Raw genomic sequence first — 16,986 nt, 5'->3', positions numbered from 1 at the left:
ATTAACAGATTGAATAAAACAAGTAACTGTATTGACATTTGATCAATTATATTCGTTCCCTTACAAATTATGACAGCAGTCCCCTACATCATTTTATTTGAGGAACTACTGCATTACTTTGGTGAAACAAGAAGCATAAAATCACACAACCTACTACACATGTAGTAGGAGTCCCATTATAGGAATCCTAATTTACAGTGCCTTGACAGCTCGGAACCTGGGCTCTTTAGGCAGAAACTTCTGGTCAGCATAAACAGACATGTAGTCTCCAAACACGAAGCTGGGATACTCTGGGTGGACCTCCTCGAGGAGCAGCTGAGGGGCCGGCTGAATGGTGGCGGTGGTGGAGGGATTGTAGAAGGAGGCAATGGACCTTCTGTTGCCGTGTGGTGTGGCGAGAATGCGGTGCCAGACGCTCTTATACCTGCCGTTGCTGAGCACCTCCACCTGATCACCTGTGTTGATGACTATGGCGTTTCTCAGAGGCTGCACATCCACCCACTCTCCATCTTTCAAGATTTGGAGGGACTCCACCTCATCATCTTGGAACAGCAGTATCACCCCACCCGCATCCGTGTGGGCCCGCAGCCCCGCCACCCTCTCCGGCTCCGGGCACGGTGGGTAGTGGCTCACCTTCGTCCCGAAAAAGGCTTCTTCTTCTTCTTCTTCTTCTCCGCCGTTGAATGCCCTCTTCATGTACCCTTTTGGGAGGCCCAAGTTCTCATCCATTGCTTCCATCACTCTCATCGCCAGTTTCTTCAGTTCGCTTCTGTACTCCTCCATGGTCTCCCTGTTAATTAAACCTCCATTCATAAACATTTGATCTCATCACATCACCAACAGATAGAAAGATTTTCTTACTTGAAGCCAGCAGTTTTGGAGGGCCATTCTTGAGCATTGTGATCAGTGAGCAAGAACACATCTTCCCAATCAAAATCTTCAATCCTCTCATCACTCTGCTTCTCCTTCAACTTCTTCACCACTTCCGACTCCTCGAAACCGGCCTCCCTCTCCACCTTGTAGCATTCCGACGCCACCTTCTTCACCCTCTCCAGGAGCTCCTCCGAGATCCCATGATTCACCAACTGTCACAATCATCAAATCTTACCATGTTTAATCATTCAACATTATATTAGTTACAAGTGCTAATTAATTCAAAAGTAAATACTATACATATTTACCTGAAAGAATCCCCACTCTTGACAGCAATGAGCAATCTCAGCCAGCGTCTTGACCCTCTCCTCTCCTTCCGTCTTCGAGAAATCAATCACCGGAATCGCCATTGATAACACAATCAAGAATTTAAGTATAAAATGGGCTATATATATTTTTTTTCAATGTATTGAGAGTTGCAACAGTAGACTAGTAGTAATGGAGTGGTGATGAATGGCTTAACTATGAAGGCGTATTTATAGTGGAAGGACTATATATATATATATATTGTGGGATGTCATGATTAATGAATTGGTTAGTTGAATAATTAGAAATAATTAAAAGTGAGCCGCGAGACATGCAATGGACGGTGACACATTGTAACGAACTTGTAAAGGTCAATGTTGTTAATTTGCTGAATCAGATTATTTTGCTATTCCACAACAAAAGCAATCTTCTCCACATCTGCCGACTGTATCTCTTATTTCCTTTTTTTCCCATTTCAATGTATTTTATTTCAATGTGACGCAGTTCAGCATACAAGGATTTTTTTTAGTGAACAAGCAATTGTAATATTTTACTTTCATATGTCGTATTTCAATTTCACATTTTTTGTAATTATTTTGTTTTCATAGTTTAGGTATTCTTTTTCTTGAGTAGAACACATACATAACTATATAGTAGATAATGAATTAATTAATAAAAAATAATGATGGACCATAATGAAAAAATAAAAATAGAGTCAATATACAAAATTATCCATTTTCATATAATAAAAAGTATCCACTAAAATAAAAAACTTGAAAATTAACCAATTTTTGTGTAAGAAAATAATTTTGTTTCTACTTTCTACCATTAATTTTTCAATGTCACCTGACTCAAATTTTAGAGGGAACATTTTTTTTCTTTAATGTATTGATATTTATTGACAACCTATATATAATCGTGTTATATATTGTCTTTGTCAAGTCTATTAATTTATCTTATTTTAAGTTTTACTTTGTCAATGGTATGACGCTTTTAGAATGATGATTGATATTATTAATTTATAGCTGCCTCTAAGTCTATAGTTCAGACCATTTCTTCTGATATAATCATTCTCATCAATAAATACTCTGTAGATTAGACAATGAGGGATAAGGGGAAAAAAAACTAAAACAAAAAACAAGACATAAGTGACTAGAGATACTATCTCTATCTCATTTTAGTAGACTTCAAGATTCGAACATGAATATAAAGAAATGAATAATTTTTAATAAAATATAAGAGAATGTAACTTTTTTTTAAGTATATTTTTGTGTAACAAGTAGGAGAAAAAAAATTAATTTCAAATAATAAAGTCAGATAGATAAATTTTGGATTGATGGTGGTAGCTGTGCTATCATTAGTGAACTAACCATGTGTTAAAGTGAAATAATTATTTGTGAGCCACGATAACATGGTGTAAGTACTGAGTTATGTTGAAGTATTTGTTATATAAGAACTTTTATTTTATATAATGACTTATTGAAATGAAACGTTTAAATAAGACAAGATGATCTATTGAAATGAGACAGAGATAATAAGAGATCCGAAAAAGTAAACCAGTCTGTTCGAACTTAGTTAAGGCTAAGATATATTCCCCCTGTGTCCCATAAATATGCAAGGTGCTTTTAACACAAATTTTAATAAAAAGTTATTTATAGTATTATTTCTTCTGTCCCAATAGAATTGTTCTGTTTCTTTTCGGCACACGGAGATTAAGAAACTTGTTTTTTGAGTGTAATAGTGTGCAAAGGTGTGTGGGGCCACATTATTTGTAGTGTAAAATCATTACCAAAAATACAAACATGACTATTCTAGTGGGACGTCCGAAAAGGATAAAACATGACTATTAGAGTGAGACGGGGGGAAGTAATAGTGAAGAAATGGTCTCACAATAATGGTAATATTATATAGATTGTAGGTAAGTAAGTGCAAGTTAAAATGATAAAATTATTTGAATTATGTGTGAATAGTATTCAAAAATATGATGTGCTCTAATTAATTAAATTTTTTTATTATAATTAATAAATTCTAATTATAAATTGGATAAATTATAATTAAAGAATTATAAACATTAGTCGGAAACTGGCCATTATTCGGGCCCACAAAATATGATAAACCCAAAATATAATTTTCATGTAATTTTGTGGAAAATTCACCTCATGTTTAGAGGATCCACATTAATTTTCCGACAGCAAGAAATTTGTTCCCATGCTACAAAGTGAAAAAAAAAAATGGTTCAAGGCATTTTTTTTTACTAATTTTAAAAAATTAGCCATAAAATTACCATGTGACCAAAATAAAAAAAATAGTAATCGTTACAAGGAAGTACAATATCAACCAATAAGATTAATTTAATAGGTGTCCCGGGGACACCTAGCAGTGCGATCTCCTGTGTGTGAACAGTGAAGTCCCGGGTTCAAACCCCACTGCGCTCCCGCTCTCCAACTCCCCCAAGTAAAAAATAAATAAATTTAATTTAATAGGTCAAATCCATAATGACATTATACTGCATTTTTAAATTTTCGCTTTATTTCCAATACACGTTTTGCTGAATTCATATTGGATGTGACAGCGTTTTTACTTGATATATAAATAATCTCTGCCGACTAACTCCATTTACTGCGTCCACCAATATATTTCTTTCATTTCATTTAAACTTTACCATCATTAATTCTTTACACCAAATGAAGTGCTTTACTTTTGTACGATGAGATAAGAAGTAACTAAAGAATCGGTCGATTCATTGGCATGGTTTAAGGGTTAAGAAAGGGACTCGAAATTAAATAATCTTGAAGGTCAAATATTAATTTAATTCACAACATTTGCCAACTCCTTGATTTCTACTTAAAGGATAAATTAATATGTTGTCCAAGAAAAATGACTTGTAGACAAAAATCTAGAACCAAAATGATTGTAAGAATTAAAAGGGCAAATTGTGGCTCGAAATATTAGATAGCTACTAGTATATATAGCCTATATATCAATGCAAACTTTAATATTTGTAGTTATTTCCATCCGATTTGAATGCAAATATGATTGATTAATTTGTCGAATTATGTGATCTACTGTTCCACAAATTAATGTGAAATTAAGATATTTTTATGCATCGGACATTATTAAGAGCATGTTAAGGGCTTGAACCCCACTGCGCTCCCCCTCTCCAGCCCTTAACAGTGAGGTCTCGGGTCCAAACCCCACTTAGGCCGTGTTTGATCTTCTTGTTAAGGGCTGTTTAGAGCGCGTGCTAGCTTTAAGTGGGCGTTTGAAATTTAAGAGCTGTATCACAGGAAGCCCATCAATTAGCTTGGATCCGGTCACAAAACCACTGTTACAATAGGTAATTGGATGAGGGGTACACTGGTTTAGAAAGCTGTGATGCTACAGTAAATTGGTCTATAATTTATTCTCCCAAAATTACCCATTGTTTTCACCCCTTGACATTCAAATAATTTTCATTCACCGCGCATTTTTCGCGATGTATTAAAAACATCAGAGGCGACGAGAAGTGTTAATATTAAAACGACAGATTCTTCACCAGGTAATCGTCGATTTAGCCGGCGATAGGTGTGTCATGTTTCTCGGGGTGAGCAAACCCAAACCGAACCCGTTAACCCGACCCGGACTGGCACGTTCGGTCCAAACCGGACCGAACCAATAGATATATTAGGTCTGTTTTTTAGGACCGAAAAATATTTGGGTCGGTCCGGGTCTTAACCAATTCGAAGCCGCCGAACCCGGACGGATCCGTACCTTTAATAAAATAATTATTTAATTTATATAATAATAATAATAATAATAATAATAATAATAATAATAATAATAATAATAATATTAATATTAATATTAATAAATAAAATAATATCTAAACTTAATTTTTAAATGTAGAGAAAAGAACAATTTCTCTTTGTACAACCCTACCTAGCGCCGCCCTCACCCCTACCACATATTCAAACCCATCGCCCAGCATTCTTACGCCGCTGGACCGCTGCCTAGTCTTCTTGCGTCGGACCGCCATCCAGCCTTTTCGCGCCGGACCTCCCCTCCGTCTCCAGGAAGCTGCACCACCCTGCAGCAGCCTTGCGAAGCTTCCCTCCCTGAAAACTAAATTCATGTCTAGGAAGCTTCCCTCCGTCTCTTAAGGATTGTTTGCTCTTGGAAGTGGAATATGAGTTTGTGTATAAATTCATGTTTTTGATTGCCAAGGGGACTTTGACCTCCCTGAAAACTAAATTTCTAATTTAGTGGAAAACACATTTTATATTGTATTTATTCTATTACATTATGCAAATGATGTTTGAAGCATGATGACAAATCATTCCTTCTGCATCAGGATCATGATTGCTAACTGAAAGTATACTTTGCAGCAAGATACTCTTCCTTCTTGCCTGAATTATACGGTTGTAATAATTTTGTGTGTATAATGTTTTATACATTATATTATTTGATTTTCATATCATAAATTATATATACAGATACCCTGCTCATATTATTGTCTTGTCTAGCTACTCCCCATACGGTAATCGAGTATTTCAACATTCTTACTTTCGGTGGGTCGGACCCGGACCGAACCGGACCTGATGTTCGGGTTCGATCTTGTCCTAGGTCGGTCCTCCCTTAAAATTCGATCTGAGTCGGTCCAAATTTTGAAAATTTTTGGGCCGTCAAACCCGGTGGGTCAGTCCGGGTCTGACCCGCTGCTCACCCTTACATGTTTCGTATATCCGACGAGTTGCGAATTTTTCCAAGCAGACTTTGGATAGGCGAATAACTTTGTATTTTGTACTTGCGCTTGAATTTCTACCGGCAGATTCACCATCTAACTATGGGTTATTTGCCCTTGTCGTAGGTATTGCGGGATTTGTGGATGTAGACTTGCATATCGATCGGATTTTTAGGAAACCCCAACTAGCTAGGGTTTTGCGAAAGGGGTAAGCATCAATTTCAAATGGCTCTTCTTTTTTATTTTCAGCAAGTGATGTGCAAATTGCGAGTGCATTTTTGTTGCACGTCTCCTGAGTTCTTTGTTTGCTTCTTTGTATTCTGATGTGCCTCCTCCGTATGTGCGGTGATATTGGTGTTGTGATTCGTTTGCTGGTAATATGTAGTCTGTATAGTGCTTGTTGCACTTTATTTGTGTTTCATTTTGTTGAGCTATGGTCTTTTTGAAATCTGTGAGTTAGTTATTTTGCTTAGGGCTGTTGCAATGTGTTATATGAGCATTGGTATCATAATAGATAGTAAGCATAGTTGCTATGTTCGTGTCGATGAGTTCATTGACAAATAAATTATGTTTCATTTGTGAGAAAATAGATTCTTTACAGAAATTGAGGAAAATGAATGCATATGTATGCATGGCAGTTGAAGAGATCATATTTGAGCAACTAATGCAGTTGGTTATTGTGGTGGATTCTCATGAGAAATCAAAAAACCTAAAGCAAGAGAGGTCAGACAAAGAAAAATGAAGAGTGTGACACTCATTCATATCCTACATACGACCAAATGGAAGAGGTAATGTATAAACCCCAAGTTTAATAGATTTTTATGGTTTTCAAAGTTAAATATAAGCTGAATTCTGCCTCTTTTTTGTGTATCTAATGTGTAGTTTCTGGTGATTGCACGATCAATACAAGCCACCCTCACTTCTATGGACGACCGTCTCGAAAATGATAAATCGGCAAACATTATCAATGCGGGAGCTCAAACAGAATGGTCGCACATCGTTGTAATAGATGAAGCTGATGTACCAGATGATGTTTGCCGAGACGATATCCCGCCGCCGAAGGGGAATGCCTTCGACCTTGGTGCAGACAACATACATCGAGAACCTACACCCGAGCCTAGTTGTTCACAGGTGGATGCCATCGAAATGAATGTTTAGCCCTAGTTACAACGTCCGAGCCTACTGATAAAGTGGACGAGATGGTTGAGAAGGAGGTGATCGATGTTGAGTTAGTTCATGATTTGCCCTCACCAAAGGCACAAAGAAAGTCCAAAAGAAAGAAAGCCGCCCCCGCACCTGTCTTCGGTTCCACCGACGATCCTTATCCGATGCGCCTTGCATCGAATGAATGGATAGACAAGTTTAGGGTGTGGTATGAGGAAAATGTTGAAAATCCAAGGTAAACTAACATGTTGATGTGATTTTATTGGAAATATGAAATCCCATTTTCACTTATATAACTAACTGCATTCTATTGGTGTTTAATGGGTCGAAAACATTGAAGGGTATGCCCTATGTTGGGCCAAGGCAGGCATGGTGGTTCTCTGAGCTCTGGAAATCCAATGGTTGGGTCTTCGCTGAAGTAAGTATCTCAGTTTGTCCCTTTCTTTGTTAAATAAAACCGCTAAGGCTTTCCTTTTGCAAAATGGTTTTCGTGGAACTAAAATAGTTCATTGTATGGTTATCTTGCTGGAAAGTTCATTGTTGGATGATTTGTAGACGTGGGCGCATGAGACTTTGGATCTGTACCTGGAGACCATGTTATGGTCCGCTCTTTCTTTGACCCGCCAATCCTTTTGAATTTGTTCGTAATTCACCACAAATTCAAATAACGATGAGAATTACCTAATTTATTTCCCACTACAGCTATACTGATCGGATAAATGGCATATATAAATGATTATGTTCAATGGAGATTGACCTCTTCGTATCATATTGAATTTCTTTTATACTGCAGCACATTGATGCAATCCTTAATCTACATATTGAGCGGTTCATGCAAGCACCCAGTGAGTTTGTACAGAATTGGACTGTAATTGAAACACCAGGATGGGTAAGATTTTATAATCTCCTGTGATTATTTTTTTGTACAAATGTTAACTTATTTTCTAACTTTTTAACAAAATAATGAACGTGTATATATATATTTTTTTGGTCTTTGTGTTAGAATGGTCTTGCTGCGGAGGTGTATGGAGCAATCCGATCCCAAATTGAATCATATATTGAAGGAAAGACTCCATATGGGCTGTGTATGCCGTGGTGGAAGGCCGACAGGATCTTCGGCCTTACCCTAGTAGACCGAGAGCATTGGGTGTGTTACGAGGTGCTCCTAGACGAACAAAAAATTGATGTTTACGACTCACTCTCCCTCCAAAGGGATCCTAAAAAGGTTATTCATGCTTTCATTGACGTTGGGAAAAACCTTAATTGAATTTGCGGCCAATGTGAAGTGTGGCAGAAAAGGGGATATAGAAAAAAGCCGAGGGGCAAATGGAAGGTAGAAATTATACCGGATCTGCCACAACAAGGTACGACGACGAATTGTGGCATTCTAGCCCTTAAGTACTTCGAGTGCTTGGTGACGAACACTCCAACGGATTCTATATCTGGAGATTCTGCTCAAGATTACCGCAACTCGTATTGTGCAAAACTGTATAAGTTTGCAGTTGAAAGTTAGGAGTTTGGATAATCGGTTCCTTTGTATGTTGGCCAGTTTTATTATGATGCTTTGTGAAGTGTGGTGGTTGTGTCCATTTTTAGGTTTTGCTGGGGGTTTTGTGTTGGAATTGTTCATGATTTTTGTTTTTCCGATGTAAATGCAGAATTGTTTTCGGCCATTTAAGTGAGTTTTGTGCTATTATTTTCCACAATATATGGTGTATTCAGCTGAAATTGGAGGATGCCACTACCAGGGAAAAAAAAGTATAGTTTCTGTAATTTTTGTTTGAGATTTCGAAAGCCTGATTTTGTTAGTATTTGACCATTTTGGAAAAACCTAAAAATATATTCTTATGTTTATTGGTGGGCTGAAGTGCACCCCCCTTGGGTCCTCCGGATGTGTGACTTATAGTGAATCTAAGTTGGTGAGTGGATAATTTACCTTTTCACTTCAATTGAATTCGGTAAACAAATTTATTTTCTAAAATAGCTTAACAAACAAGAATGCACTACAACCATATGAAAGATATAAAGATAGAGTTCGTCACATATAAAACTTCACGCGTCACCAAAGAAGATTCCGCGAAGTAAGAAAAACATTGCTTCCCCGTGCTCCTTGTATCCGCGAATTAACGGTTCAGCCTATAACAAAAAATTCGAGATTTTTGTTAAATTCAAGATAGGACGCAAAAACCTCATCGCTGATAGTCATGATGTTATGCACGGGATCCCAATGCACTTCAGGGTCTTGTATGAGTCGAGAAAAAAATAAAAATCTAGTTCTTAATGCGGTAATTTTTCGTATGTAGAAAGAATATGGCCGTCCTCCAGTGAATTCCAGATGAATGCCGTTGATAACATCACGGACGATTTCGACTGAGAGATTACGACACAAGATGTCAGAAGTATCCCACAACCGGCAGGTGCATGAAGCTTCGTGAGAAGTACGATGGAATAGTACACATAGTGTCCGATTTATAGATGTAGTCGTTTACACAATAAAACATAACTGTTGTTGGTCGGCCTCCGTAGGATTTTCAACGATGCTCACATTCAATGAGTGATTGGCCTCGAACTCATACGAAATAAAAACAGCTCGTGTAAAGAATTTTGCTGCTGCCACCACCAGTGGATTGTGCTCAACAAATTGACCGGGCATCCCAATACAAAAAACATCGTCCGCTCTTTCTTTGACCCGCCAATCCTTTTGAATTTGTTCGTAATTGAGGACAAATTCAAATAACGAGCCACTTCTTCTACTCAAATCCTTCAAAATCTTGTTCGTTACTTCGCTTCGCGAAGTAGCATGCAATCCGACAGAAAAATGAGAGTTAGTGAAAACAGAAGCCCATCTCTGACGCAATTTGTACATACTTGCAAACCACTGATGCTCAGTCAATCCATAATCTCCAATCATTTTTGCCCACAAGCTTTCAAATTCTTCCTCGCTCTCGCACCAATTCATGCAATGATGTCAAGCTCTCTTGAACTCATTGTTACCATTCAAGGACCCAAAGTGTGAAGGGGCATTTTGATTGATATGCCATTGACATAGGCGATGAGCCGCGCCTTTGAATTGAGAATCAATAGCATTCATCAAAGCTTGACATTGATCGGAGAATATAACGCCGGTTGCTTTCCATTCATCGACTCGAGAAAGGTTGAAAACAACCATTCAAATGTCTCCGTTGTCTCATTAGAAAGGAAAGCCAACCCAAACATACAATTCTTCAAGTGATGATTAATACCTACAAAATCAACATAATAAAAATTATAGTTTGACAAAAATAGGTAATGTTAAGCCATAATGTATGTAAGAACAAAGGTGTACATAAGTTGTTCTTAAATTAAGCCAAATAAAACTCCAAAAATAATTATTCTCGATGGCAAATAAAGTTGAAAAAAACTTTTACAGAAATAGGCAATGTTATCTGGATCGAAGCTAAAATTATTCTTGGCCCCTTAATCAATGTTAAAGGTGTAAATAAGAACAAAGTCAAATAAAGCTCACAAAATAATTAAGCCTTAGGTAAAAAAAAAATATAAAGAATGTCTATCATCTTCATTTTTGGGCTTCTCATGTAACAGCACAAAATAGAGGTCGAATGTATGTTAAAAGGCATTATCAATTTTAGCATTAATTAAGGAACTATAACCACTTCATGCAATCAAAGATAAAATATTTACCCCTTGGGATGGCCTAGTGGTTGGGGTGGTTGCCTGTTGTCCAAGAGGTCACAAGTTCGAATACTCTCGACCACAATAATCACTAGGTGGGGTGTGTGTGTGGTTTGTATTATTTATAATGTAATTTCATAAAAAAAAAAGATAAAATATTTAAGGGCATTCTCAATATTTCCAAAGTGATGATCCATACCTACAAAGGGAGCACAAATAAGATCATATTTGTTCGTCTTGTAGGTTGTGTCAACGGATAGCACATCACCAAAATACTCGTAATCAAGGCCACTACGAGAATCACGGTAGAATAAATTCATAAGTCGACCATCATCATCCTTTTGCATATTCCAGTAGAAAAAAGGCTCTTTGTTCGACTTGTCAACAAAGTACTGCATGAGAGCCATTGAATCTCCATCCGTCATCTTAGACTTTCTTCTAACATTGTCCATATGATGGTAAGCATCTTTACGAATAAATACGGCGTTTTCAAGGCCACCAGATTCATTTTCCATGAAACGACAAGCCCGATTTATTGGTATGCCGGCTGAAGTCAAAGCCTCCAACATAGACTTCTTAGAATCCGAAAGGTGACGACTAGAACGAAGAAAATAGGCTTCATCCTTGGCAAGTAACTCGTGGTTGTGTTCTTTATTAAATGTCGTTACCTTCCACGGCCCTCCCTCAACACGAGCAACCCTCAAAAGGGCTTGACAGTTGGACCGAGTTGTTTGCTTCTTATATATAGGTAAACGACCATCAATGTGACTACTAGGTGTCGAACCGCGACAACTACATACAAATGTCTTCATACGCAATAATTTTGTCCGCCCAAATTTTTCTTCGTTCCCTCTCCTTACACTGAATCCAGTCATTTTGGCATAGGCACAATATAACAAAAAAGCCTCATCGACCCCATCAACTAAACACCCAATTTGTCCTCTAACTCTCTAGATGTTGAATTAACATCTTCATTCGCCACATCTTCACCATCGTCGAGAAACTCAGATTCCACATCTTGAACATTCTCTTCTTCTTCATTTACAACATCTTCATTCACATCTACATCTTCTACATTCACATTTTCTTCCGTTTCAAACCCATATGCTGAAAAATCCTCAGCACGTACATTATTCATGCCCCAATCTATTGCATCATCATTGTCAATATTATTGTAATATTCCAATTCATCTATTCCAGCCGGAACATTCAAATCTAACACCATTTTCACTAATCAATGAAAAAATGATTACAATTAAACAATTATTTTATGACAAAACATTATACAACAATAATACAGGAATCAAAAGACTCATATTAAATAAACAAGCCATCGAAGAACCCATTTGGGGTATTTGTTCCTCCAAAAAAATAATGTTCGCAGATCCAAGCACTCAACCAAAAAACAATAAAAACAACCTTCATACACACCAAATTGACGAACTCAGGGCTCACATTACATATCCACACACAAAACTAAAAACCCTAATTGCATTTAACTACCTGCCACATTTCATAAGAGCAACAACTACATGCATACACCATTTCTACAATATAGTATATAGGAATAACATATAAAGATTTTCAAAATTAAAAAGAACAAATGTCTACCAAATTTTCGCTACTGCAGAATCTCACTTGCTTCTGCTATACCGCCATACCGGAACTTCGCTTCGCCGGTGGGTTAACGCCAGCCACAGCTACGGAAAAGATAGATGCAAATGACGAACATAGTACCATTGGACCTTCCAACCCAAAAAACCTCCGTCGGGGGCTTAACGACAACCGCTGCTCCGGGAAGATGTCTCCGGCAAGGATGCCAAAGCTGACGGTGACGGACTTTTTAGTTTGACGATGAACGGACTTCTTCCCACCAAAAAAAATGACGAAGCAAAATTTTTTACACAAAATTCTGCAAGCTTCGAACTAAAATGGGACCCACATGTAAAATTCAAAAATAATTGAATGATGTTTCAGATCTTTTTAAGGAATAGAAGCTTCCCTTCGAAGCTTTTACAATAGTGGGGCCCGCATATGTATTTAAAATTAAAATGAAATACAGTATAAAGAATGTATTGAGCAATCACAGCTGGCAGGTGGGATAGGAGTTTAGAACCTGGGTTGAGTTAAATGGTTCAAAAAAAATAAAAGGAAATGGAATTTAAGAGGAAGCCACGTGTCGTCCATCCAGCACCTAGGTACATTGCACCTGGGTGCAAGATGGAAAAAACCCTAATTCTGGTATAAGTATATGATAGTACTAATGATAACTGAGTACGTAAAGGTACGTGCATACCGCTCTGATAAAAATATATGTATATTTTATTTATAATTGACTTTATTTGTTTATCGTGATTTATATATATATATATATATATATATATATACACGGCATCCCTCAGCTCGTTGAAGATTATATTCAATTCATTTTTATATTTTCGTCCTTCTACATTTGTCCGTCCAGTTACATTTAACTGGCTAGTAGATTTTTCGTTCTTTCTTAAATTGGTATATATATATATATATATATATATATATATATATATATATATATATATAGGTGCTAATTTCAGTTTGATGGATAAATTTTGTTAAAGAATTCTAGCCCCGTATGATAAATTATAGTATGCGCGAAAATGACAAATATATAATTTAAAATGGGGAAAATCTAAAGTTTAAAGATTGCAAAAACTATATTCGAAATATGCCGTGCATTTAGCGTATGATATTTGTGTTTTGATATGAAGCCTATAATTTAACTACCCTATTAAGATCAAATATCTTCATTGATTAAGTTACAATATTATTGGAAGAATATCGAATTATTGGTTACTCTACCGAGAGTTTAAGTCAAACGATGAAACTACCTTTAAATATTTTAGAATAAAATTTGCTGTTTGGTTCATGAACAATTAATGTATGACTACCTGGTGTTTAAAATACAAGCCTGATATATATCGTGTAAATAAATAAAAAAAGAACAGATAAATATTTTTGCTCCATTACGTATCCATTTTCAGTTAACAGAACCGATCACCTACCCACCGTGGGCAAGCATAACGTGCCCACCATTGATGTGTGAATTTTAATTAGGAAAGATAACTAATAAATCTTACTCTAATTAAAATTATCTTACTATAATTACAATTGCCACATCATGGTGGGTACGTTATGCATGCCCACGGTGGGTAGGTGATCGGTTCTGTTTCAGTTAATTATCAAATTGAGCCCCACTGCTACAACAAAAAAATTCTATTAATGACATGAGACTTAATTGCTAGCTAATATTCGTGTCATAAAAATTAGTGGCATTTAAAAATATAACTAGTATACCCACCCGACTCGTGCGATGCACGATAATTATAAAATCAATTGATACTATTTTTTAGTAATTACATATAAATATTAAATATAATTTAACCAATATATTTTACTTCCCCTTAATTGTATTAAAATTAAAATTATATTTTTAAAAGTTTATTTTTAACCAATATTTTTTTTCTCCTTAATTGCATTTTTTTTTAAAATTTGTTACAACCAAAGAAAGGAAAAAACTCACTCACACTCTAGCTCCTAGGGTGACTCGAACCCCCGACCTATTGGTTGGAGGGGAAGCGTCTTACCAACAGACTGCGCTTCATCGTCTTTCTCCTTAATTGCATTAAAATCTATTTATAAATAAAAAATACAAAAACATATTTTTAGCAAAAGAGTAGAAAATAAAATAAATATAGAAAAAATAAATAAAAGAAAAAGTAATGTACTCCAACTTTAAGAAGATAGGAGAGAGGAATAGAAGAAAATTTTATTTTAAAATTTTAAATAATTATAACTTATTTATTTTAAAAGTATTTATAATGTTTTTCACACTAAATTAAAGATGTTAATATCTTTTTTTTACTTGATCTTGTTATGATCTTTAATTTAAAATGCATATTGAATATTTATTTATGTATTAAATTTAATGATTTTAAGGAAAGATTTAAAATAAAAATAAAAAGAATAGAAGAGAGATAAAAAGGATAAGAAAAGAAAGAGAAATTAAATGGAAAAGGTTACACTTATTTTTTTTATATATATTATGTATAAATAAAGTATAATATACCATTTAATATTAGATAATAGTATACTATCTTCTTAAATTAAGAAACGTGAGCTATAATTTTGTTTAATAATATTTTAGTATTATATAACAATTAAAAAATAAGTATCTAGTAGTGGGTGAGTTAGTGGGCATGTGATAGAAAACTGTATAATTATTTGTTTATAAATTGCCCTTATTTTATGATTATAATTACAAATTTAACACTAATTTGGCGGCAAAATATTAGTTGTAAAACTGATGTTTTATATATTATATAGATTATTAGTTATTAGCTATATATATTATCAAATATCACTAATTTTTATAACACGCATAATAGCTACCAAGCATCATATTATTAGTGGATTTTTTTTGTAGTGCTTATGATCAAAGATTTACTATATTATATATATATATATATATATATATAATATGAAATTAATAATTTTCATACAATAAAAATAAAAATTATCGTGTAAAAAAAGATAAATATTTTTGCTCCATTACGTAATCAATATTTCGGTTAATTATCAAATTGCGCCCCAATTACTATCGAAGATTTACTATATTATATAATAAATAATCAACTGATAAAGTAATTAATTTTCCAAGTTATGGAGCTCGAAGCTAGATCAAATATTAATATATAACAAATTTTGCACCTATTAATATATTGACCCTCAATACTCTTACTAATTATAGAATTTTTCTACGTTAGTGCTAGACTGAAAATCTCGTTATTTTAATTGGCAAGTCCAATCATTCAGCTTGTACTTCATGTTATTGACAACTAATCTGACCCATTAATAAATCATCGTAATATTACAGAGTTGTTTGACAAAGAATAAATTTTAAAACAATTGTATGACTTGCCATATTTAAATTATATAATATGTTATCTGGTTTTGGACTTTTGGAACCACGTTAATCGTGTTCCACATACATAAATACCCCATAATAATATTCCTCGTATATATTATAGATCGTATGATCGATTACTAATAATTGGAGCAAGGACAGGGGGGAGGTGGGGCTAAGCCGCTTCAGAGTTGAGGGGAGTATGAATCGACTGTAAGATTATATAAGTCCTTTAATTTAGGAGATTAATCCCTGATGGATAAAAATAATAAAATTAATTTTTAATTTATTAATTTATTTAGATGGATTGAAATTTTAGGATACCCCAAAATTTTTAATAATTTTTATCATTTAAGTTAATTTTACTTGATTCATATTCTATTAAAAGAGAGGGTACGGTTTTGAAGCAATCCTAGTATGAAGAATTCATCTATATTATATTATCAATCATTCAAAATAAACACCTCCTAAATGAGTTAATTAAGCTTTTCAAATTTTGACTTTAAAAAAATATATTCAAATTCGATTAAATTGTTAGCTATACGAGTGAGCTTGAGTTGAATGGTAATCGATTTGTGAGAAAACTCGTTAAATGTTTAAGTTTGAAATTAAATATAAAATCATACAATTTATATTTTTATATTAGGGCTCGTTTGATACAAGTGATTAGAGTATATAATATATACTCCCTCCGTCCCACTGTAAGTGAGACCTTTTTTTTGGGCACGAAAATTAAGAAAGGTGTATTTTGTGTGTAAGTGAAAAAGTGAAAATGTGTTTAAAGGGAAAAACTTTTACCTAAAAAGGAAAGAGTCCCACTTATAATGGGACGCCCAAAATAGAAAGAGTCTTAGATACAGTGGGATGGAGGGAGTATAACTATAACACATTTATATTTTGTATAGAACGAAACATACCATCCTTTATAAATCCAAAAGTTCGATGAAATTATACAAATTTTTGTCATTATCCATACCACCACTGAGGCAGTATGCATAATATCAATCTTAATTACAGCAAATACATATTAAATTATTATAGACTAAATTGCCCTAATATCAACTAAAGTGACATTATTAAATAGTTTAATTATAAGAACATTTTACGAATTAAAATTTTATATATAATCTTAATACATCATATCAAATTAACAACATATTCCTCTCGTCTTTGAAAAACATGCATATTTTTTGTCATTTTGGGTCGTCTCCCAAAAATATTTTTTTATCCTTACTTTTAATATTGATTCACAAAAAGACCAGCATGGCCCATCATTACTTTTTGTTAATTAATTCATTCCGTACCTAAT

The 16,986-nt window shown here is 34.7% G+C and overlaps 2 protein-coding genes across 2 annotated transcripts; both read right to left on the bottom strand.

Annotated features, from left to right (window-relative positions):
* Positions 1-9: 9 nt before the first annotated feature.
* Positions 10-1,412, bottom strand: LOC131011835 (1-aminocyclopropane-1-carboxylate oxidase 5-like). The gene is made up of 3 exons (XM_057939711.1): positions 1,182-1,412; positions 862-1,085; positions 10-790 (listed from the first exon to the last, which is right to left on the bottom strand). The coding sequence occupies exons 1-3, from the start codon at positions 1,281-1,283 to the stop codon at positions 193-195; spliced, it is 924 nt and encodes a 307-aa protein (XP_057795694.1). The 5' UTR covers positions 1,284-1,412; the 3' UTR covers positions 10-192.
* An 8,741-nt stretch (positions 1,413-10,153) lies between these two features.
* On the bottom strand, positions 10,154-11,610 carry LOC131009640 (protein FAR1-RELATED SEQUENCE 5-like). Its single transcript, XM_057937052.1, has 2 exons — positions 10,935-11,610; positions 10,154-10,305 (listed from the first exon to the last, which is right to left on the bottom strand). The coding sequence occupies exons 1-2, from the start codon at positions 11,608-11,610 to the stop codon at positions 10,154-10,156; spliced, it is 828 nt and encodes a 275-aa protein (XP_057793035.1).
* Positions 11,611-16,986: the final 5,376 nt, after the last annotated feature.

The sequence above is a fragment of the Salvia miltiorrhiza genome, chromosome 2 (assembly GCF_028751815.1).
Source record: "Salvia miltiorrhiza cultivar Shanhuang (shh) chromosome 2, IMPLAD_Smil_shh, whole genome shotgun sequence".
Lineage (NCBI taxonomy): Eukaryota > Viridiplantae > Streptophyta > Magnoliopsida > Lamiales > Lamiaceae > Salvia > Salvia miltiorrhiza.
Note: the sequence above shows the minus strand (reverse complement) of the source record. Positions and strands in the feature narration are given on the sequence as shown.